This window comes from Teleopsis dalmanni, chromosome 2 (genome assembly GCF_002237135.1).
Source record: "Teleopsis dalmanni isolate 2A chromosome 2, ASM223713v2, whole genome shotgun sequence".
In the NCBI taxonomy this organism is placed as follows: Eukaryota; Metazoa; Arthropoda; class Insecta; order Diptera; family Diopsidae; genus Teleopsis; species Teleopsis dalmanni.
The window spans coordinates 139859803-139879108 of NC_051847.1; the positions used below are offsets into that span (position 1 = coordinate 139859803).

The 19306-nt window shown below is 29.9% G+C and overlaps 2 protein-coding genes across 2 annotated transcripts; both read left to right on the forward strand.

Annotated features, from left to right (window-relative positions):
• Positions 1-10474: 10474 nt before the first annotated feature.
• LOC119675839 (ATP-dependent DNA helicase pif1-like) lies at positions 10475-11422 on the forward strand. Its single transcript, XM_038087055.1, has one exon. The coding sequence runs from the start codon at positions 10475-10477 to the stop codon at positions 11420-11422; it is 948 nt and encodes a 315-aa protein (XP_037942983.1).
• Positions 11423-15253: 3831 nt separating this feature from the next.
• On the forward strand, positions 15254-19036 carry LOC119682690. Its single transcript, XM_038096182.1, has 2 exons — positions 15254-15445; positions 17820-19036. Exons 1-2 carry the CDS (start codon positions 15274-15276, stop codon positions 18983-18985), a joined length of 1338 nt encoding a protein of 445 aa, XP_037952110.1. The 5' UTR covers positions 15254-15273; the 3' UTR covers positions 18986-19036.
• Positions 19037-19306: the final 270 nt, after the last annotated feature.

A 19306-nucleotide genomic window follows, 5' to 3' on the forward strand; every position in this document is an offset into this window, starting at 1 on the left:
TGTTTATTTAGGCACACATGGCGCAATAAATATTTTGTTACGGTTATCAACTCACTGTAAATTAGTATTTATTTAGTCGTGTATGTTAAAATAAAATACCATCATAAAGTGTGTGTGTAAAGAAATAGGTTAAAAAAATCAGTACCTTACAATTTGTATGTTATTTAATATAGTATGTGTAAATTTGTATATTATTTGAATATTATTTTATGTAGTATGTATAAATTAGATATGTTTAAATGGATATAAAATATATTGAAATTGAAAAAGAATTTACAACAAATTAAAGTATTTATGAAACCATTACTTAGTCTAAAACTATGTTTTGAAATAGGCAGAAAATATAGACCGGAAGAGAAAACCACATTTAAGATTAATTGCTTCTTATCTTAATATTGAAAATATATCAATATAATTTGATATATGTTAAAACATATAATTTATATTTATAATTTATATATATACATTTTATATATATAATAAATTATATATAATAAATTATATATAATTTATATATAATATATATATAATATTATTATACATAATACGTAGGTATAATTAATTATATAAAATTTAAGGTTATCTAAACGAAAACATTTTATAATTTCGAACTGGAAGTGTTTGTAAAATTATTAATCAAATATGATCCACTCAATAGAGGTAGGATCGAACGTTTTGGTTTATAGTTATAAGTGTTAAAAGGGTGCATTTACACAAATTTTTGTTGGATCTCATCGATATACAATTATTAGATGTACCTTCTGCTCAAAAAGTACCTTAACTAATAGACCTTTTTCAAAAAATTTTTTGTTATGTTGGTACACCCTTTCTTGACATATGGTACAAATTTGAAGCCCATCTGTTAATTAGTTTGTCTACAGCAGCTGTTAATGTGAGACTACCTCAAGTGCATTTAACGATTTTTACTATGGAGAATTCAGTTGAACAACGAGTTTGTTTGAAATTTTGTGTTTTGAACGAAATTTCATGTGTTGAAGCATTCAAAATGGGAAAATGGTGCAGAAAGCTTACGGGGACTCTTCTATGTCTCGAACACAGGAATACGACTGGTATAAATCATTCAAAGAGGGTCGTGAAGTGATCGAAGATTTGCCTCTTTCTGGGTGTCCATCAAACATCAAATACCGAAGAAAACGTGGCAAAAATCAAGAAAATTGTGCTGGGAGATCGTCGTATGACTGAAAGAGAGATTGCTCGTGACTTAAACATCTCAAATGGATCCGTTTATGAGTATGTCGTCGAAACCAGTCAACAATCGAGCGAATGGCGCTTCGAAAAATAGCCAAAACCCAAAAAACTGAGCAAAAGTCGCTCGAAAATTAAAGTTATGATCACTGTTTTTTTCGACTACCGCGGTGTTGTTCATAACGAATTTTTGCCAGAGGGTCATACCATCAATGAAGAATATTACCTCGGCGTTGTGCGGCATTTGCGTGAGTCCATCCGTAAGAAAAGACCAGATTTGTGGAAAGCCAACAATTGGGTTCTTCACCACGACAATGCTCCATCGCACACGGCACTTGTTGTACGCGATTTTTTGACCAAACACGGCACCATTGTCATCGCTCAGGTACCATATTCGCCAGATCTGACGCCGTGCGACTTTTTTTTGTTCCCGAAACTCGAATTGCCCCTTCGTGGTAAGCGTTTTGAGTCGATTGAATCGGTAAAAGAGAATTCGCCAAAGGAACTAAAAGACATACCTGCACGAGCCTACGAAAAGTGTATGAAAGATTGGGTTAAGCGTTGGCATATGTGTATCGCTTCAGAAGGAGCATATTTTGAAGGAGATAAAATAAATTTGGAATAAAATTTAAATTTGTGAGTTTGATCTACAAAAGCCGGGTACTTTTTGATCAGAAGGTAGTATTAAACAATGCATTAGATTCCTGAACTGAAAACACGATGTAATGCTATAACTTATAGCAAACTGTGATATCTTATCGTAGAAAACCAAAATGAATGGTATTTGGTATCTGAATATAATGGGTGCGAACAACTATCAATAGTCAAACAAATGCATTATTTATACAACTTCTCTTTTTACATATCGAATTACTCAGTTATTAAAAAAATTTAAAAGATGTTAAGTTGTATACGTACTACACATTATGTAACGTTTTAAGAGCAGTAATTAAATGCATTGCTGAAGTATCATTGCATTAAGTTATTTCACCACATATGCCGTGTGCAAGTTCGAGTAAATTGATGGTAAAACGAAGGAAATAGTAAATTATGTCGGTATGGCAGCGAACGCTGGTATTTACCAAAATTTCGAGTAGAGTAAATTATATAAAAATTAGGTAAAGTAGGTGTTACCATTGTGAAAATTTTATAAAATGTTTAATATATAAATAAATAAATTTAAAAACTTTTAACCAAAAATAATAAATAAGTGCAATAAATAAATATATATTAACAAAAGTGCAGTGCAAAAAATTAAATTTACTTCACCTCAATTTTCTCGAACTCGCACACTGCCAAAATACCATTATTATCAATTAATAATTCCTTGAAGCCCGCTCAATTTTATGTAACCGTTATTCATTCGGTTAAAAATTTTGTTCTAATCGAATCTTCTTTCCTTGGGTGTGTAGTTCAGCCTGAAGGTTAGTCTGCTTATCAACATTGATTAAAATATCCTCTATAAAAAACTTGATATTTATGCTATGAGGCTCGTTTTTAAAAACAATTTAAGTATTATTTTTTTTGTGGGAATAAATATCCTACACTTTATAAAAGTAATTTACAGCATATTTTTCACCAACACTAAAACTTCTAATCGTTACGAGTTTATCAAAATCCGTCGTATATTTCGAGTAGTGCAGCCGCAGCAGTTCATTTAAATTTAATTTATACACACACACTTAAATTAACAGGAATTCATTCATGTGTGAGAAAAGTCACTTTTTCAACTGTGAAATCTGTTGTGGAAATTAATAATATTTCTTATGCGATTATTACTCCCTTGAAGTGAGTCCGTTGTTGTTGTTATTTTTCTTGCTCTTAATACTGTTGTTGTTGCTGTTACTGCTGGTGCTGCTGCTGCTGTTAGTGATGGCTAAATAATTTGGTACAATTTTTTTTCTTCCGACTCGTTAAATTTTTGTACAATACTCGTTTATAGAAATCGTCTCTGTATGTATGTGAATGCGTGTGTGTATATGTGCAAACGACAACAATAAAATTGGTTGACAATTCGTAGTGTGTTTTGTCGTTGGATACTGTTGTTGTTGTTTTTGTTTCGCCATTCGGGCTGTTGTTGTTGTTTATGTTATAGTTCGTTCTTAAGTAAAATACGATAAATCGTGCGTGTAAACACCACATTCCCAACAGAAGTTATGTGCCACATTAAAAAATGGCGTAAATGTGACAGAAGCAGATTGACGTTTATACCATTTTATTTTATTTCGTGCTTTTTTAAATTATGAACTTCATTTTACATTAAGCGAAAAACAATCTCATTGAGTGGTTTTACAGTTGCGGAAAGATGAGTGTAAAAATAAAGAATTCAATTCGTTGATAAATGATGTTCAAATGTTTGAAATATTAGTGTAGTACTGGGTATGGTGGAAACTTATATCATTTAGATAGATGTAAAGAAAAGCGGGGGAAAATAATAAAATTTGAAATGTAAGTACAAAAGATGCGTATATTTTAATTGCAAGACAACATGACAAAAAAATATATTTTTGCAGTTTTAATAATAGAACACTTATCAACGGTTACAGATATAGATATAGTAAAGTATAGTGAACTAAAGTGTATTAAAGATATATACTATAGTATAGAAAATAGCGAGTATGAGTCAAGAAAACTCAGTTTTTTAGGCCGAAATACACGCAATTGAACTATGTCTAAGGGAATATAAAAGGAAACCTGTTTTCTCTGACAGTAAATCAGCACTTCTAGCACTACGTTCACCTCAAGTAATCCCAAAACTAGTGTGGGAATGCTTTCTACTTCTCAAAAACCTTGCTGAAAGGAACAGGGTTCACTTAATATGGACCCCAGGGCACAGTGGATTTGAGGGAAACGGAAAAGCAGATGAACTAGGCATGAAAGGGGTGGCCTTCATGGAGCTTCTGCAAACATAAAATTAATGAGTGGCTGGAAAGATCAGCTCAGACTGATTGGGATAATACAAGAATCCTAAAAGCTAAAGAATCCTTGACGTATCGATCAAAAGCCAAAACTAGGGCTCAGCTACTGCTGAACAGAAGTGGCATCCGACTTGTCATAGGGTTTCTAACTGTGCATTACGAAGTTAAAAAGCATCTATCGAACTTATTTACTATTACTAGATAGATAGCTGCAGACTATGTTGCAAAGAAGAGGAAACAGCAGACGAAATTAGGCAACATCTCTCCAAAGGACATAATGGCGTTCTTAACTGCTACTCGTCTATTGAACTGAAGTGGATATGTCACAATAATCCTCAAAGGATGCAGTGACGTGGTGACAAGTTTCTAACCCATCTTAAAATCTAATCTAATCTATTAGCATAGAAATCGAAAGAAAACCCAATACAGTTTTTAATTCTACAACAATCAAACTGCAGTTGAAGCAGTTAATTTATGGAGAAATTTACTTAATCACAGTAGTACTTACAGTAGTACTTAATCACAGATTGCTATTCCTGTTCTTATACTCCTAAATTAAATTCTACTACTCTTCAGGTGTCTGCTCGTTCCTTTTCTTTGCGAATATGAAAATTCACTAAGAGTACTAAATGGCTCTGGAACGGACATCCTTTTGTTATGGGAACTTTGTAAACTTGGAATGAATTTGCAGTGAATAACTCAAATTTAATTGATGTTTTAAATTGGTGTTTTAATTTTAAATACATGAAAAATTTTAATAAATTGTTTTACTAATACATTATAAGTAAAAGTAACAAGTTTACTGATCTTTTATTAACAGTAAAAGAATACTAATGAGAACACTACAATTTTGCACGAGATTATAGTACACTATTTAAGTGTTTCGGACATGACGGTTTTAGTGTTCTATTAGTTCTTGCTTTTGGTAAAACAAATAATGAGTGCTTAAATACATAATATACTTGAGAGAAGTAAGATCCCAAAGTAAGTTCAAAATAATTTTTTTTATAATTTCAAAATTGGAGAATCACTTATGATGAATACACAAAAAACTGAAAATATGTAATAATACACAGTACAATCATAAAAATATAATTGGAAACAAGTATGTTATATTGTCAAGAAAATATATTGTACCGGGAAAATTTGTATTCTTATGACCAGTTTATATAGAAATTATTTTAAAATTTTAATCCATTATTAGGAAATAGCAATATATATACTTCAAATATACTTCATATACTCCAATATATACTCCAAAAACTGAGCACTGATAAAATAAGCAATATTCATTCATTTCTTCAAAGTAATCAGGAATATAATATTTAGAAACGAGAGGAATATTTGCATAAATAAAGGGCAAAAAAACCTTTAAATCAACATAAATAGCGATTACTTCACTATTTTAAAATTTGGTTATATATGACATGAAAATATTTTTATTATTTATGATCCGATGAAAAAATACATAAAGGATAGAGCCCTGAAATTATTTACGAAAACTGTCAAGCTTACCAACACCGCGTTATCGAATCTCAGAATGGTTACAGGCTCCTCGGAGACGTATCTGAGGTCAATTATTGCTTAGTCTGATAAAGTGATAAACAATAGTCCAGTTAAGGCATTGAGAGTGGTTATGAAGAAACCGCACAGTTAATAGAGAGCAAAAGTGCTCAAGTGCACTGACTCAACTAGCCTTTAATAAAGTTGATAAAGCACTTATGTCTCTGAAGTCTTTATGAGGTTTTTCAATTACAATTACAACCTTTTGCTTTATTGATTTCAATGTCCATTGTTATATTTTATATTAAAAGTATAAATTATTTTTTAACATAACACTGAGTTCATACTTTGGTTATATAGATAAAAAACGTACTCATAGAAAGCATATACTAGTATATTCTAGCACAATTATTAAAAAATTTAATATAATTTAACCCATATACTAGACAAATTCACCTATTCACCTATTTCTTAAAATAAGAAATTGTTCTTTGCCTTTGTTATAATATTATACTATTCCACTATTGGTAATACTGAGCTGGATCCATCCAAGCAAATAATTTGCATATTCTGCAGTCAATGCTTTCTCAGTTAAAAAAGTGTTGGGAAGTGTCTGAGCATATTTTCTTTGTAGGTGCATTATGTCAGATGTGAGGAGTGGCGTCCCATTTAAAACAATAGGATAAAAATGATAAAAATAAAATATTTTGTATAGAATAGTCTGAAGAAGTGTGATAAGAATTGAGTAATTGGGGTGAATTAGAAGAGCTGGGTCTGCAGTAATGATAATTGAAAAAAAAAAAATAATGGCGGTACGGTATACCTCCATTAGGTGGTGGGCACCTATAGCTGTTCATCATATTTTTTATTTATATTGTGAGTTTTGATCAGTATTCGTTTCTATCAAACATTATTCGAGTGGGTTAAACTTCCAAATTTCAAGTTTTGAAGATACAATCTTCTTTTAGTTTTAAAAATTTTCCTTTCAAACAAATTTTTAAATGGTTATATTTTAGACTCTGTACATTTTAGAGACTTAAAGTTAATTTCATTTTAAAATTAATTGATTGAGTATTTTATTAAAACGTTTGAAGTATTGAAATTGTTAATATTTAAATACTAATACTGAAACTTTAAAGATGGTATCATTTTAAAAAGTTTTATTTAGAAAATTAATATAACTTCCACCTTACCTAACACGCATATGCATGAAAAATTCGCCACAGAAATATTTATTTTTTATTTCTGATAAGGATTTATTAATAAATTTTACTTCAAAATAATTTTTTTTAGGAACGTATTATTTTTTAAATTATTTTTAGAAAATATCTAAATACAACAACAAATATTCATTTTTATATTATTTTGATTAATTGATTTTGGCTGACCAAACAGCTGTTACGAGTATTGCCAAATACCTGTCATTAGTGGTATTGGAATTATTTTTTATGTTTAATTTTTCGTAAATAATTTTTTAAGACTGCAAATACCAAGGATTGAGCTTGTACTCTGCCAAATTTGAAGCTCAGAGTCAGCGCTCCTTAACCAACTCAGAACTAAGCCGTACTTGACTTTGATGTGCGCACATTTTTCTGGAGTTTTGTTAATTTGCTGTGAAAGTTTTATTAATAAATTCACTTGCTGTGTTTATATTAGAACGAAATGTAGTGTAACTTTGTATATATATATAATATATAATATAGTCTAATTGCTTTTATATATAATATAAATAAATGATCTTTGCAAAATGAATGGAGAAGAGAAGTAAAATAAAAGTCAGTGCAATATAACAGACTCTCAAGTCGTTTCAATCTATATGCGGGATATAACACCTAATATACTTTTTGTAATAAAAATATGTTAGGTATAATAATAAGGACAGCTTTCATTCTTTATTTTCTACAAAGAATTTTAACTTTCTACTGTTATCTACTCTATACTCTTGACATATAAAACATTACAACATTATCACAAGTTTGTTAGTTTAATTAATTAAGTTTATCTAAAAAATCTTTTAAAAATATATTAAAAAATATATATATTGCGTATCTTATAAAAAATAATTTTTTTTTAATTGTCCTCTTGCTATCTTTATTTTGGTTAATGTTGCCACTCAACAATTTTTATTTTATAATAAAATATGACAACGCCAGCCAGTATCATTTTGGTTCCTCTAATATTTTAACTTAAATAATAGCGCAAAAAATAAACTATAATTATGCAAATAGAAAACGGGTAAATATGTGAGAAAGAGTACATTTATTAAGAGAAGAATATAAACATTTACCCTGAGCAATAAGATAATGAGGACATTGCTACACGGTACATGAACGGAAATCAAAAAAGGCGGCAGCATAGAAGCGAACTTGAGTCCTTGATGACTTTTAAAGAAAATAAAAACCTAGGCGCTACCCATTTATGCCACTAAATAGAAATGAAAACAACAATAATAACAACAACTGCAGAAAATAAACACTATAATAAAATAAAAATAAAAAAAATAAAAAATATAAATAAAAAAAATATAAATATAAAAAATTATTTATTAAAAATGTACTAGTACTAGTTTGTAGGCATACTAGTCTGTTGCAGCGCGAAAATAAATTAAAATCTTTATTTTGGCCGGGAGCTGCATATTTTTATTTAGTTAAATTTTTTGTTTTTTTTTTTGGTCTTTATAACATTTAGTATAGCGAAGTGAAATGTAAAATATAAATAATTTTATTTTTAATACCATTTTAATTTATTTTTTTTTTGTATTTTTTGTTACCCTTTTTTGTTGTTGCATTTTCCGTAGTGCAATAGCTTTGTAATTATGTGTTTTCTTGCATGGAATAAAGAGTGTCACAATGTAAAAACGCCAAGTCTCTAGCATCCAGCGAGTGTAGTTGTTAAAAAAAGCAACCAAATGCTATGAGTAGCACTTTTTTTATTTATTTTTTATTTTTTTAACAAAAGAGGTTGAATTTCTCTAATTCAGAAGTGCGGGCGATACATATTCATATATATATATACATATATATATGCACCAAAGTGCTTATATTCTTTAAAATAGCACAAAAATGTCAAATGTCAGTTGAGTTTTTTAATGTGAAAAGGTTTTTAAATGAAAATGTTTGTTAAAATAGAAAAATGCATGTCCTTTTTTAGTTGCAGCAAATAACAACTTCCTTATCTGCCTAAAATGCCTGTAATATATAAAAAGCTTTTTTTGCTTTTTATTTTTAGTTTGTTTGCAAAGGCATTAGTAAATAAATTTAAAAAAAAATAAATTAAATAAATTTATAATAAAATATATAAAGCGTATGTCCTCCTTGAAGCCGTGCAATTGCAAAAACTAAACAAATATATAAAACCAATAAAAACAAAGTTAGTTTTAGTGTTAACGAGTTTAGTGTTTAACAATTTATATAGAAACTAATTCTAAATTTTAAAAGAATCAGTTATTCGGATCAAATTATGTCTGTAATCCGATTACTAGATTAGAATCTAAATTGATTCTTATACTAATTAATTATTATGTTGAGGCTAGTTCAGTCAGCGCAGTGGCGCATTTTTATGCTCTATCAACTGCGAGGGTTCCTCATAACCCCTCTCTACGCCTTGACTGGATTTATTTATCTGCATAGCTCCCCGAGGAGCCTGTAACCATTCTGAGATTCAATAACGCGGTATTGGTAAACCTGTCAGTTTTCGTAAATAATTTTAGCGCTCTATCCTTTCTGTAATATACTAACTAATACTTTTCATAATTTTAAACTGATAATTCTTAAACTGATAATTCTTAAACTGATAAACTTCTTTATAAATTTAGTTGCTCAACAGTTAAATTTAATACAAATATATTAAAATATGTTAATATATAACTTTATAAAAAAGATTTTTATATCTAAATCAACATCAGCTCGGTTGAAAAAGGAGGAGGAAACGTGATTAGCTAGTCTGAATGGCTTTTTTGAACATCATACCGTCTCAGGAAGTAGATGAGGATGAATAACTCTTCTAGAACTTATTAAGAAAGCGGGTCACTATAGTCTTTGAACCCATCACTCATCTTCACATATACTTGTAACAAACATGAATGAAAACCACAGCGGAAATATATTTCCACGGTATGTCTGGTTCACGGTTTATCCGTCGGCCACGGCAACAGTCACATCGGATGTAGAGGCTTTAAATTCATGTTTGAGTATCCAGACTAGGAGATAAGGACAGCAGTGAAGTAAGTAAGTAAAACAATAACATATAAAAATACTAAAGGTTGAAGAATAACATAAAAAGGTTTTTTAGCGGATTAAGTATACTCGGAATATTTCACATTATGCTATTGCTATTGCTACTGCTATTTCGGTTTTTGTTATACTAAATCAAATGTATGAAATATGTAGAATTATTTTTTTAAAGATAGAAAATTTAAACGAATATTATTTGGTGTCTTAGAATTTTCACAAGCCGAGTGCAACCAATAGCAGTAAAGTACTTGTATACACCTATCGATTGTTTTATTAAAGTAAATGTGTTGTCATAAATGTCCCCAATACTTAAATTATGCTAAGGAAAAAATAGTGTGCGTTAATTAAATCTATATATATAAAAGAAAGTTGTGTTAGTTACACCACTTATAACTCAAGAACGGCTGAACCGATTTAGCTGAAAATTGGCAGGGAGGTAGTGTAAGGCCAGGAATAGGATATAGGATACTTTTTATCCCGTTCGACAGCATTCCCGCGTGACTTGACATGAAACGTCAGTGGTGAGAAACGACAAAGTAGGTTTTGAAATTATCAAATTTTTGATATAAGAAAATATTTTATTAAAATTTAACAGATAAAAATATAACTTAGTTAATGTGTTTTCTGTCTGGCGATTTCCGCCAAATACTGCCAGTAATTCCAAGATCTACGGCTGCCGACGAAATAAACGCTTGCCTCAAATCGTCAAATCTATGGCGCTATGTGAAGAAACTGCAACTGACAACAAACATGAGAGTTACATTGCTTAATGATACATCTGCTGAAGATTTCTCGGAGCAATTGCTGACTATCGGTAATGGTCAAGTACCTGTCGATGAATCGAGTGGATTAATATCATTTCCAAATAATTTCTGTAATTTTGTCTCATCAAAAGACGAACTTATCAACAATGTATTTCCAGAAATTATTTCTAACTACAAAAATAATGAATGGTTGAGTGAGCGTGCAATTTTAGCGGCTAAGAATAAAGATGTAGATGACCTAAACTACATAATTCAAAATAAGATCATTGGAACAATGTATTCATTCAAATCTATTGACTGCGTCACAAATGAAGATGAAGCCACCAACTATCCAATTGAATTTTTAAACTCTTTGGACGTGCCTGGCTTACCACCGCACAATTTACGCCTAAAGGTTGGCTCCGTAGTAATCATGCTTCGAAACATAAACCAACCAAAACTGTGCAACGGTACGCGTTTGGTGGTTAGAAAATTGATGAACAATGTAATTTACGCTACGATAATAATAGGAAAATTCAAAGGTGAGGAAGTTCTCATTCCGAGGATACCGATGATCCCAACCGATATGCCGTTTGAATTTAAAAGACTTCAATTTCCGATACGTCTCGCATTTGCCATGACCATCAACAAATCACAAGGCCAATCCTTAAAAGTTTGTGGTTTAAATCTAGAACATTCATGTTTTTCCCATGGTCAATTATACGTGGCATGTTCACGGGTCGGAAGACCATCTGCGTTGTTTGTTTTTGCGCCTGATAATAAATCAAAAAATGTCGTGTATCACAAGGTACTTAAATGAAGAGCAACCTATGTACTAAAATACACAAATAAATTATGAATGATTAATGTAGGTATTTTTTTTTTTTTTTTTGTATTTTTTCCAATTAAAAAAAAACTGCTTATTTATTGCCTTTAAGGCGGAACAGAGTTCGCCGGGTCATCTATTGCCTTTAAGGCGGAACAGAGTTCGCCGGGTCATCTACTAGTTTAAAATATAATATATTATTTATATTAGCATATTTAGCTAAGCAAAATGTCACATTAGCAAGGCTAGAAAAATCTGGGGTGAAATATTGTATACATATAATTGATGCCTATCTCAAATAATGGCATGGGCAGCTCTGAACGCTGATGGACGCTATCCAATCATTTATATTGACCCAGGGATCAAAGTCAATGTGATTTATTGTCAGAAAAATGTTTTGGAAGTTGATTTAGAGCTGTAGATACGAAAGCATTTTGGTCGTAGATCATGAACGTTTCAACACGACTTGACAACGGTATCGGACCCATAAAGTTCATGTGAACCAAGAATGGTTAAAAAATCATGCTCCAAACTTCATTTCATCAACACAAAGGTAGGAGCAAGGTAAAAAAAAAAATGTGTCAGTATGGATGCGCTGAAGAAAGCCATTGTTCAAGAATGGGCCAAAATACCGGAAGATCAAATGTGAACGCGTAAAACTTATTAAAATATTATATCTTCAAATGGAGAAATTTAATTTCGTGAAATTAATAAATTCCTTAATTTCGTGAAAATGAAATTAAGTTAATTTCGAAAGTGTTCATACTGCCCCAATTCAAGGAAATTTTATGTTTTTTGTTTACAAATCGAATGTTAAAAATTACATGCTTCAAACACCATTCGTTTCTGAGAAATTTTAAAAGTTGATTATTACTACTGTAAAGGATGACATTCAGTAGTTTTATTAGGTTTAGTGGTTTTCAGGTATGTGAATTATTATTTTTCACTCTATTTTAAATTAATAACAGTTATAGTTTTTTCTCTATATTCAAATTTGAAAATTTGCTGGTTTTATTCAAGTCAACTGGGATTGACATTAACTAAAAAAAATGTCACTTTTTCATTATCTCAACTTTATCTTTTGGTTGAAATTTATCTTACGAATAGTTGCATTGGAAATGTCCCTTAATTTCAGAGTTCGTTTCAACGAAAATAAGGCTATTTTCCTTAATTTCGTTCTAACCTTAAAACTGAATTTTGTATGGAGAAAACAACTTAATTTCGCTGAAACGAAGATGAAATTAAGATTTATCGAAATTAAGGTGTGTCTGAACATAGTATAAGTCAGTTAGTTACATGTTAACATGACTTATCGAAAAAGTGTTGTAAACCACTTAGTTAAACAAGATTACAGGAACTACGAATAAATGAAAAATTTGTCAAAGATTGTACTGAATTGGTAGTATTGAAAGTGGTAGTAAGTAGAGTACGCATATTATTCGCCTGGATTGATTTGCTTCAATTGGAGCAAAAATCAGTATTACCAGGTGTATGGAAAGAATAATAGTTTTATCTTTGGTAATGACAATATATTTGTGTTCAATTATAACTTATGAATGCAGGTTCAACATTATCGAGGGTTTTGTCAAGTTAAAAAGAAAGTTACTGATAATATATTTATTTTCAAAGCGAATTCTCTCAATTAAATAAAATGCAAAATCATAAATTATCAATTTAGGCAAATATTATAGCAGCTTCCCTTCGTTAACAAAAAAACTTAAAAAATAAAATATAAAAGAATATTCTTGGTTTTCCCAATGTTTCTGAAGAAAGTGAAAATAATGCAAATGGTAAAATTATTTAATGATGCGGAAGCGCAGAGATAAGCCGGAAATGCGCATAGTATTTTAAATATCCTGTAATTTTGGCTTGGCTTATTTAACTATGAACTGTTACTACTTTATATAAAGTTATATCTGAGTTACATACACATATATATATATATATATACGTAAAGTATGTGTGTATTCCTTAATAAAACGTTGCATACTTTTGGATAATGAAAAATTTTCTGTTTTTTTAGGGTCCTTGCAAATTACAAATCACATGGAGCAGGTGCTGCTTAGTTTTTGTTACACGAGTAACGATATAAAAATTTGTAACACAATATATTTACATTTAAACAAAATTTAAATAAATTTTATGTTTTTACATAAAACGTTTTCAATGTAAGTTACGAGTGCAGTTATTTACATTTTAATTTAGTTACGATTTAGAAAGTTTAAATTAAACAACATTCGGTAAACAAGTTCAAATTAAAAAAGCATAACAAATAAAGTTGCAATGATTACAATTCTACACGCACATGGGCTTGTGGGTGAGGGGAAAGTCAACTGGAATGTACGGTGCATGTGTTGTACTCCACACCCCTTGCATTCAGTCCACAGGATCAGAATTTCAGTTCGTTTCATTGCAAACATAATTTTGAAGGCCCATAAATTGCATAGGTTAAACACATTTTAAATCACTCACGTTTATTTCATTGTTCTAGAGGAACTGACAACGCTAGTGATTTCCTTATAACGATTACTTGAGTAATCGTTTTACTTTACTTTAAAGAATTATGTTATATTTTACTATACAGTTCTTTTTAATAAGTTTTAATTAATAATTAAATGTAGATATTACCTACTTGCTTACTGTTGTCCTTCTCTCCTAGTGGAGCATAGGGCCTCAATGTAGATATTAACTTTAATTAAAATAAGATAATTGCATAAATAACTATTGCCAATAGTAGAGTTATGTTTGAAAATGGTTACTTGTCATAACAGATACAAAAAATAACTTTTTCCTAAAAACTAAAGAACACAATATACATCATTAATTACAACGAAATTTTATAACAAAACAACGAAAATAATAATTTGAAGAAAATAAATTAAAACTCAACTGTCCCTTATACTCCTATTACATATTAGATTTGGTTGGTCAACGTCAGTTGTTATTACACATCAGACACACTCGACATTATTTTGAATATATCCCAGCTACAAAAAAAAAAACAAATATACTACTGAATGAAATCATGCATGTATTAAAATGATGTTTTCACTTCCCTAACTTAAAATAGAATGAAATTTTGCATGTTAGCCACAAAAATCCGATTGTATACGAAAAACCACTAGTAATATTGACGTAAAATTAAAATATTTCGATTTCTATCCAATTTATCGTCTGACCTGCAAATATTGCTATTACACAGCAGAATTGGCACAATATTCGCATTTCAACAGACTAGTTGTACGACCAAATCTGATGTGTAATATGCAGCTTATACCATGTTCCCATTGCTTACTCAAGTAAGTAACTTAAGTAACTTCTTTTAAGTAAACATCCGTTGTTTTTTAAAATCCATTGTCAAATGGCCGTTTAAAATAGATTTAATACATTTTCCAATATTGGAGTCAAGGTAAAAATTGAGGCTCTTTTTAACAGGTTCTCTGGGAAAAATAGATACATAAAATATTTCAGAACATACTTGTTAGATATATTATTTTGGACAACAAACAATTGATTTATCAAATCACACTATTTGACTATTTGAAGTGAAGCTATAATGAAAGTTATCATTTAATGACTTATATCCGTTTATAAGATTAATACCTATTACTGATACGTAGTGGTTAAATACATTGCACAAGTAATGGCATTTCTCTCACAAACTTGAAACTTGAAACTTAATAAATGCGAGTTGCAACACTGCTTGTACTACTAAATTCCATGCACTGCTATATCTCCAAATAGCAGTAGAACTCGCCATTTTGTATAGTTGCAGTTATTAGACAATTCGTTTTCCGTACGGGTCTCATTCATTGTAGAATCGTGTTGAGACAAACAAGCGGAAAATGAGGGGCGTTAGGCGACAAATTAATGCTACTATAAACAACAAACGGTTACAACTTATTAAATTGGTTAAGAGTAGAGAAGAAATATGGAACCGTAACGTAAACGATTTTTTTATTTACGCAAATAAAATAAAAATTTGGCAAAGTATAGCAAATGAATTAGGCGAAACGGGTAAGTTATCAGTGCCATTTTGACTATATAACTATTTTTGAAATAATTTTATCTATGTATTTATATATATTAAAGGATATTATATGATATTTACTATAATGTACTATATATATTACATACATTATAATGGTGCAATAATAGTGAAGTATGTAATGTATGTAATATTATATAATATATTATACATTATATATTTGCAATATTTAAAATATATATTTTAAAGTCATTTATGTGAATATTATATGTGTATTTATATTATTACTAATGTGCAATCATATATTTAATATAAAAAAATAAGGCTTTTAAAATACTGAGCACTACATATTTTTCATATCACTACATACGCAGACATTTTTCTTCACATACATGTACATTATATTTTTCCTGTTTGATATTACGGTATATTGCTTTGTACGCCATCTAACGGAATAACTTAAATTTTAATAAACGAAAGCAAGAGTTGGTGTCATATAAAGAAGAGAATAATTAAGAAAAGTTAAAGCAAAACCAGAAAAGAATGCTCATGACTACCAAATTAAAATATGTACTTATATATCGAGAAGTAATATTGACTTAAAATTAAAGAAATTGAAAATATTAATAAAAAATATTTAAACTAATAACAATTATAAGCACTATAATATAATATTTATAAAAATAATAATAAAAAAATTTTGTGGCATAAAAAGTTGTGATGTGGTTTATACAATAAGTTTATACAAAAAAGTTTGTTTAGTTCATGATAAGGTCAGCAGTACCCAATGTTATAAAGAATTTAATATAAAATATGTAATCATTATAATATAATATTTAGGATCCCGTATATTAAAGAGACTGATAAATCGCACATGTTCTGGTATTTTATCTATTAAGAAAGTACCATAATTCATAACTTATAGACAGGAGGCTACCTATGAGCCACCTAGTATCAAGTATTAGTATCACCTAGTATTATTAGAAGAGCTCATACTAGAGAATCTTAGCCAAAGTATGGTGTTGAAGTCTATTATTGTCAAAATCCTTCCTGTTTGAAAAGGAATGATCCATTTATGGTAGTTCCTTATACTGATCATTGATTTTACTGTCCCAATAGCTGTTAGCATGAACTAATGCGTTACATTAGTGAAAAAAGATTCCTTCTTTTTGGAAAGGTGTTTTTTTCCTTAATTTCATCATCTCAGTGATCTAAAATAATATTTTTTTTGATATTATCTTGCCTTTTTAATGTAGTCATTCATAATTATTTCTTTTGTACCCCAAAAAACAAAAACCACTTTCTGTTTATGGAATTGGGATGGTGCTGTGCTTTTGCTATCGAAGTATATCGAAGTAATTTTTGGATTAATCTGATATATTTGGAAACATTCTTTAAAAGTGATTACAAGAGACGTTCCTTCTTAGCTGGTAGCCAACCCTCTAAATTTGATTTCAAAGAAATATTCTTATTTGAACAAAATCATTATATAAAAAACTGAGATACAGAATAAGAAAGCTATTGGATAATTACTTGTAAAAAATGTACAGAAAAATTGCATTAAATATCTTATCTTTAATCATCTCACATAACAGTCAGATGTAAAATTGACTTTAAAATTGTATTCTTCTTCTTCTTCTTCTTCATTCCATTGCACTCCCAGGGGAACATTAGGCCATAAAGTTGTTGTGGTTACAGTTGTACCTAAGGAGGAGATTCTGTTTAAATTTGAGTTTCGCACCTCCAAATCCGTTGTGCGTCCTGCCGAATCCGTTGTAGATTTGCCGTATATGTACGGGTACCACTTGGAGACTGTAATTTCATCGGGTTTACACTCATATTTGGTTTCCAGAAAATAGTTAAAGAAAGGAGCAAAGCCCTGACGATAGGATACAAGCGTAATGTCGGTGAATTGCAACGTTACTTCTCATTCGCTTCGCTTCATTACTTCTCATTCGACCTTACTAGCAAGGGAGGCCCAACCAGTAGCATGCTACCGCCGGCATCGCTCGAAGATTCTACGTAACTACTGGGCCTCCTCACCGTCTCAAGGTGACAGTCCCCGAGGAGGATTTAATTGTACAATAAATATTTATTGTTTTTTAAATATGTTGTAAAAAAGACCTACAGTTAAATATTGCTTTAGTGCATTCCATTGAAAATATCTTAAATATCATGAAAATATCATATAAAATTATTAAAATAAGTTTTAAAGAATTCATAGAATGATAATGCAAAAAGTTGCTTCTTATTTTTTTTATTGAATAATTTTAGTTTGTGTGTTTATTTGTTTTACAATTAATAGTTATTTATTATCTTCAAAACAACTTAATTTATATTAAAGTTATATTATTTTTTATTTTATTTTCATAACTTTTTTGTTTTATTTTTTTTTTACATTAGTTGCAGAAGTTCAGCGTGCGTATGACACCCTGCGGGATCAATATCGTCGCGAACTAAAAAAGTTAATTAATGGTAAGCAAATTACATGGAAATTTTTTTATGAATTGGATTTCTTGAGGAAGATGGTACGGGTTCATCAAGACAATCCTCCTTCAGAAAACAATCCACCCAATAAAACATCAGAATTATCCCAAGGGCTTTCATGTTTATTGTCTGCAGTTAATGCAGTAGAGAATAATACTTTTAAATTATCTGATGCATTGGAATTGCAAAAAGAATCAGGATTAGTTGATGTAGTTTCTAAAGAAACCGATACACTTCTCCCAGAATTATCACCAACACCACCAATGGAAGAAGAATCAGCAAGTAAATCTAATAATATTGGTATTGATAAAACAATCTTGGAAGACGTTAAACGTAATGATTATGAAAATTCTGCTGATATTGTTATGAAATTAAGTACTATCAATGTTGCGCCTACTGCTAATTGCAAATCACCGGACTTACCTGAAAACAAAGAAAACGATTCGAGTTCTAGTGCTATTGATAACAACAATCCAACGTCTTCAGCTTGTGTTCTAATGGAACATCAACAAAATAAGTGGAAGATGCTAAATAATCATTACTTAATTAAAAAACTGAAAGTAAAAAGTGACTATAACAATTCCAATTGTGTACGTAATAAAATTAATATTGTGCACTCCGGTGGCGTAGTAAAGAAATTGATTAATAATTGTGCCCTCAAAACATCGCAGCCTTGCAGACCTTCATTATTGAAGCCGTCACTAACACCAATACGAGGAGGTACAGATCAGAAAAATGCTTCCAGAAACAATACAACATTAACAGATAAATTCAAAGTAGAATGTATTGATGGAGATTTAAACTTCATGATGAGTATTGTACCTTTATTGAAGGCTCTGCCTTTTTATGTTAAGTTGGAATTGCAGACAAAAATAATATCAAAAATCATTACTTTGTTACGAGAAGACGAGGTTCAATCAGAAGCGTATGCTGCTTCTGAAATGGTTGTCTCCAATTCTGAACATAATTTTGTAGAAAGTTTAATGCCTGTTATGAAAATAATGAAATTATCCTCAAAAATTTTTTTACGATCCTATATATACCAAACTATGCACCAAGTATCTTCTAGTTATCAATCATAATTTAATGTACTATAACATAATTAAAGCAATGAGACATAAATCTCATTTTCATCAAGCAATAACATACTCAAATTTTTATATATATATTTTAAAATTGCAAACATTTGTATATAAATTTATATATCAAAAAATCAAAATGTCATATTAGATTAAAACAATAAAACAGTAAAGAATTGATTGTAAGTGATTAACTCTAATTTCCGAATACATTTCGAATACTCTTAAAGCAAGAGATGTATTTAGCTCGCACTTGGTATTTCGCTATCAAACAATTCGCTATTTTTGTTTCACAAAAACAAATAATACGTGAACATGTTCAGA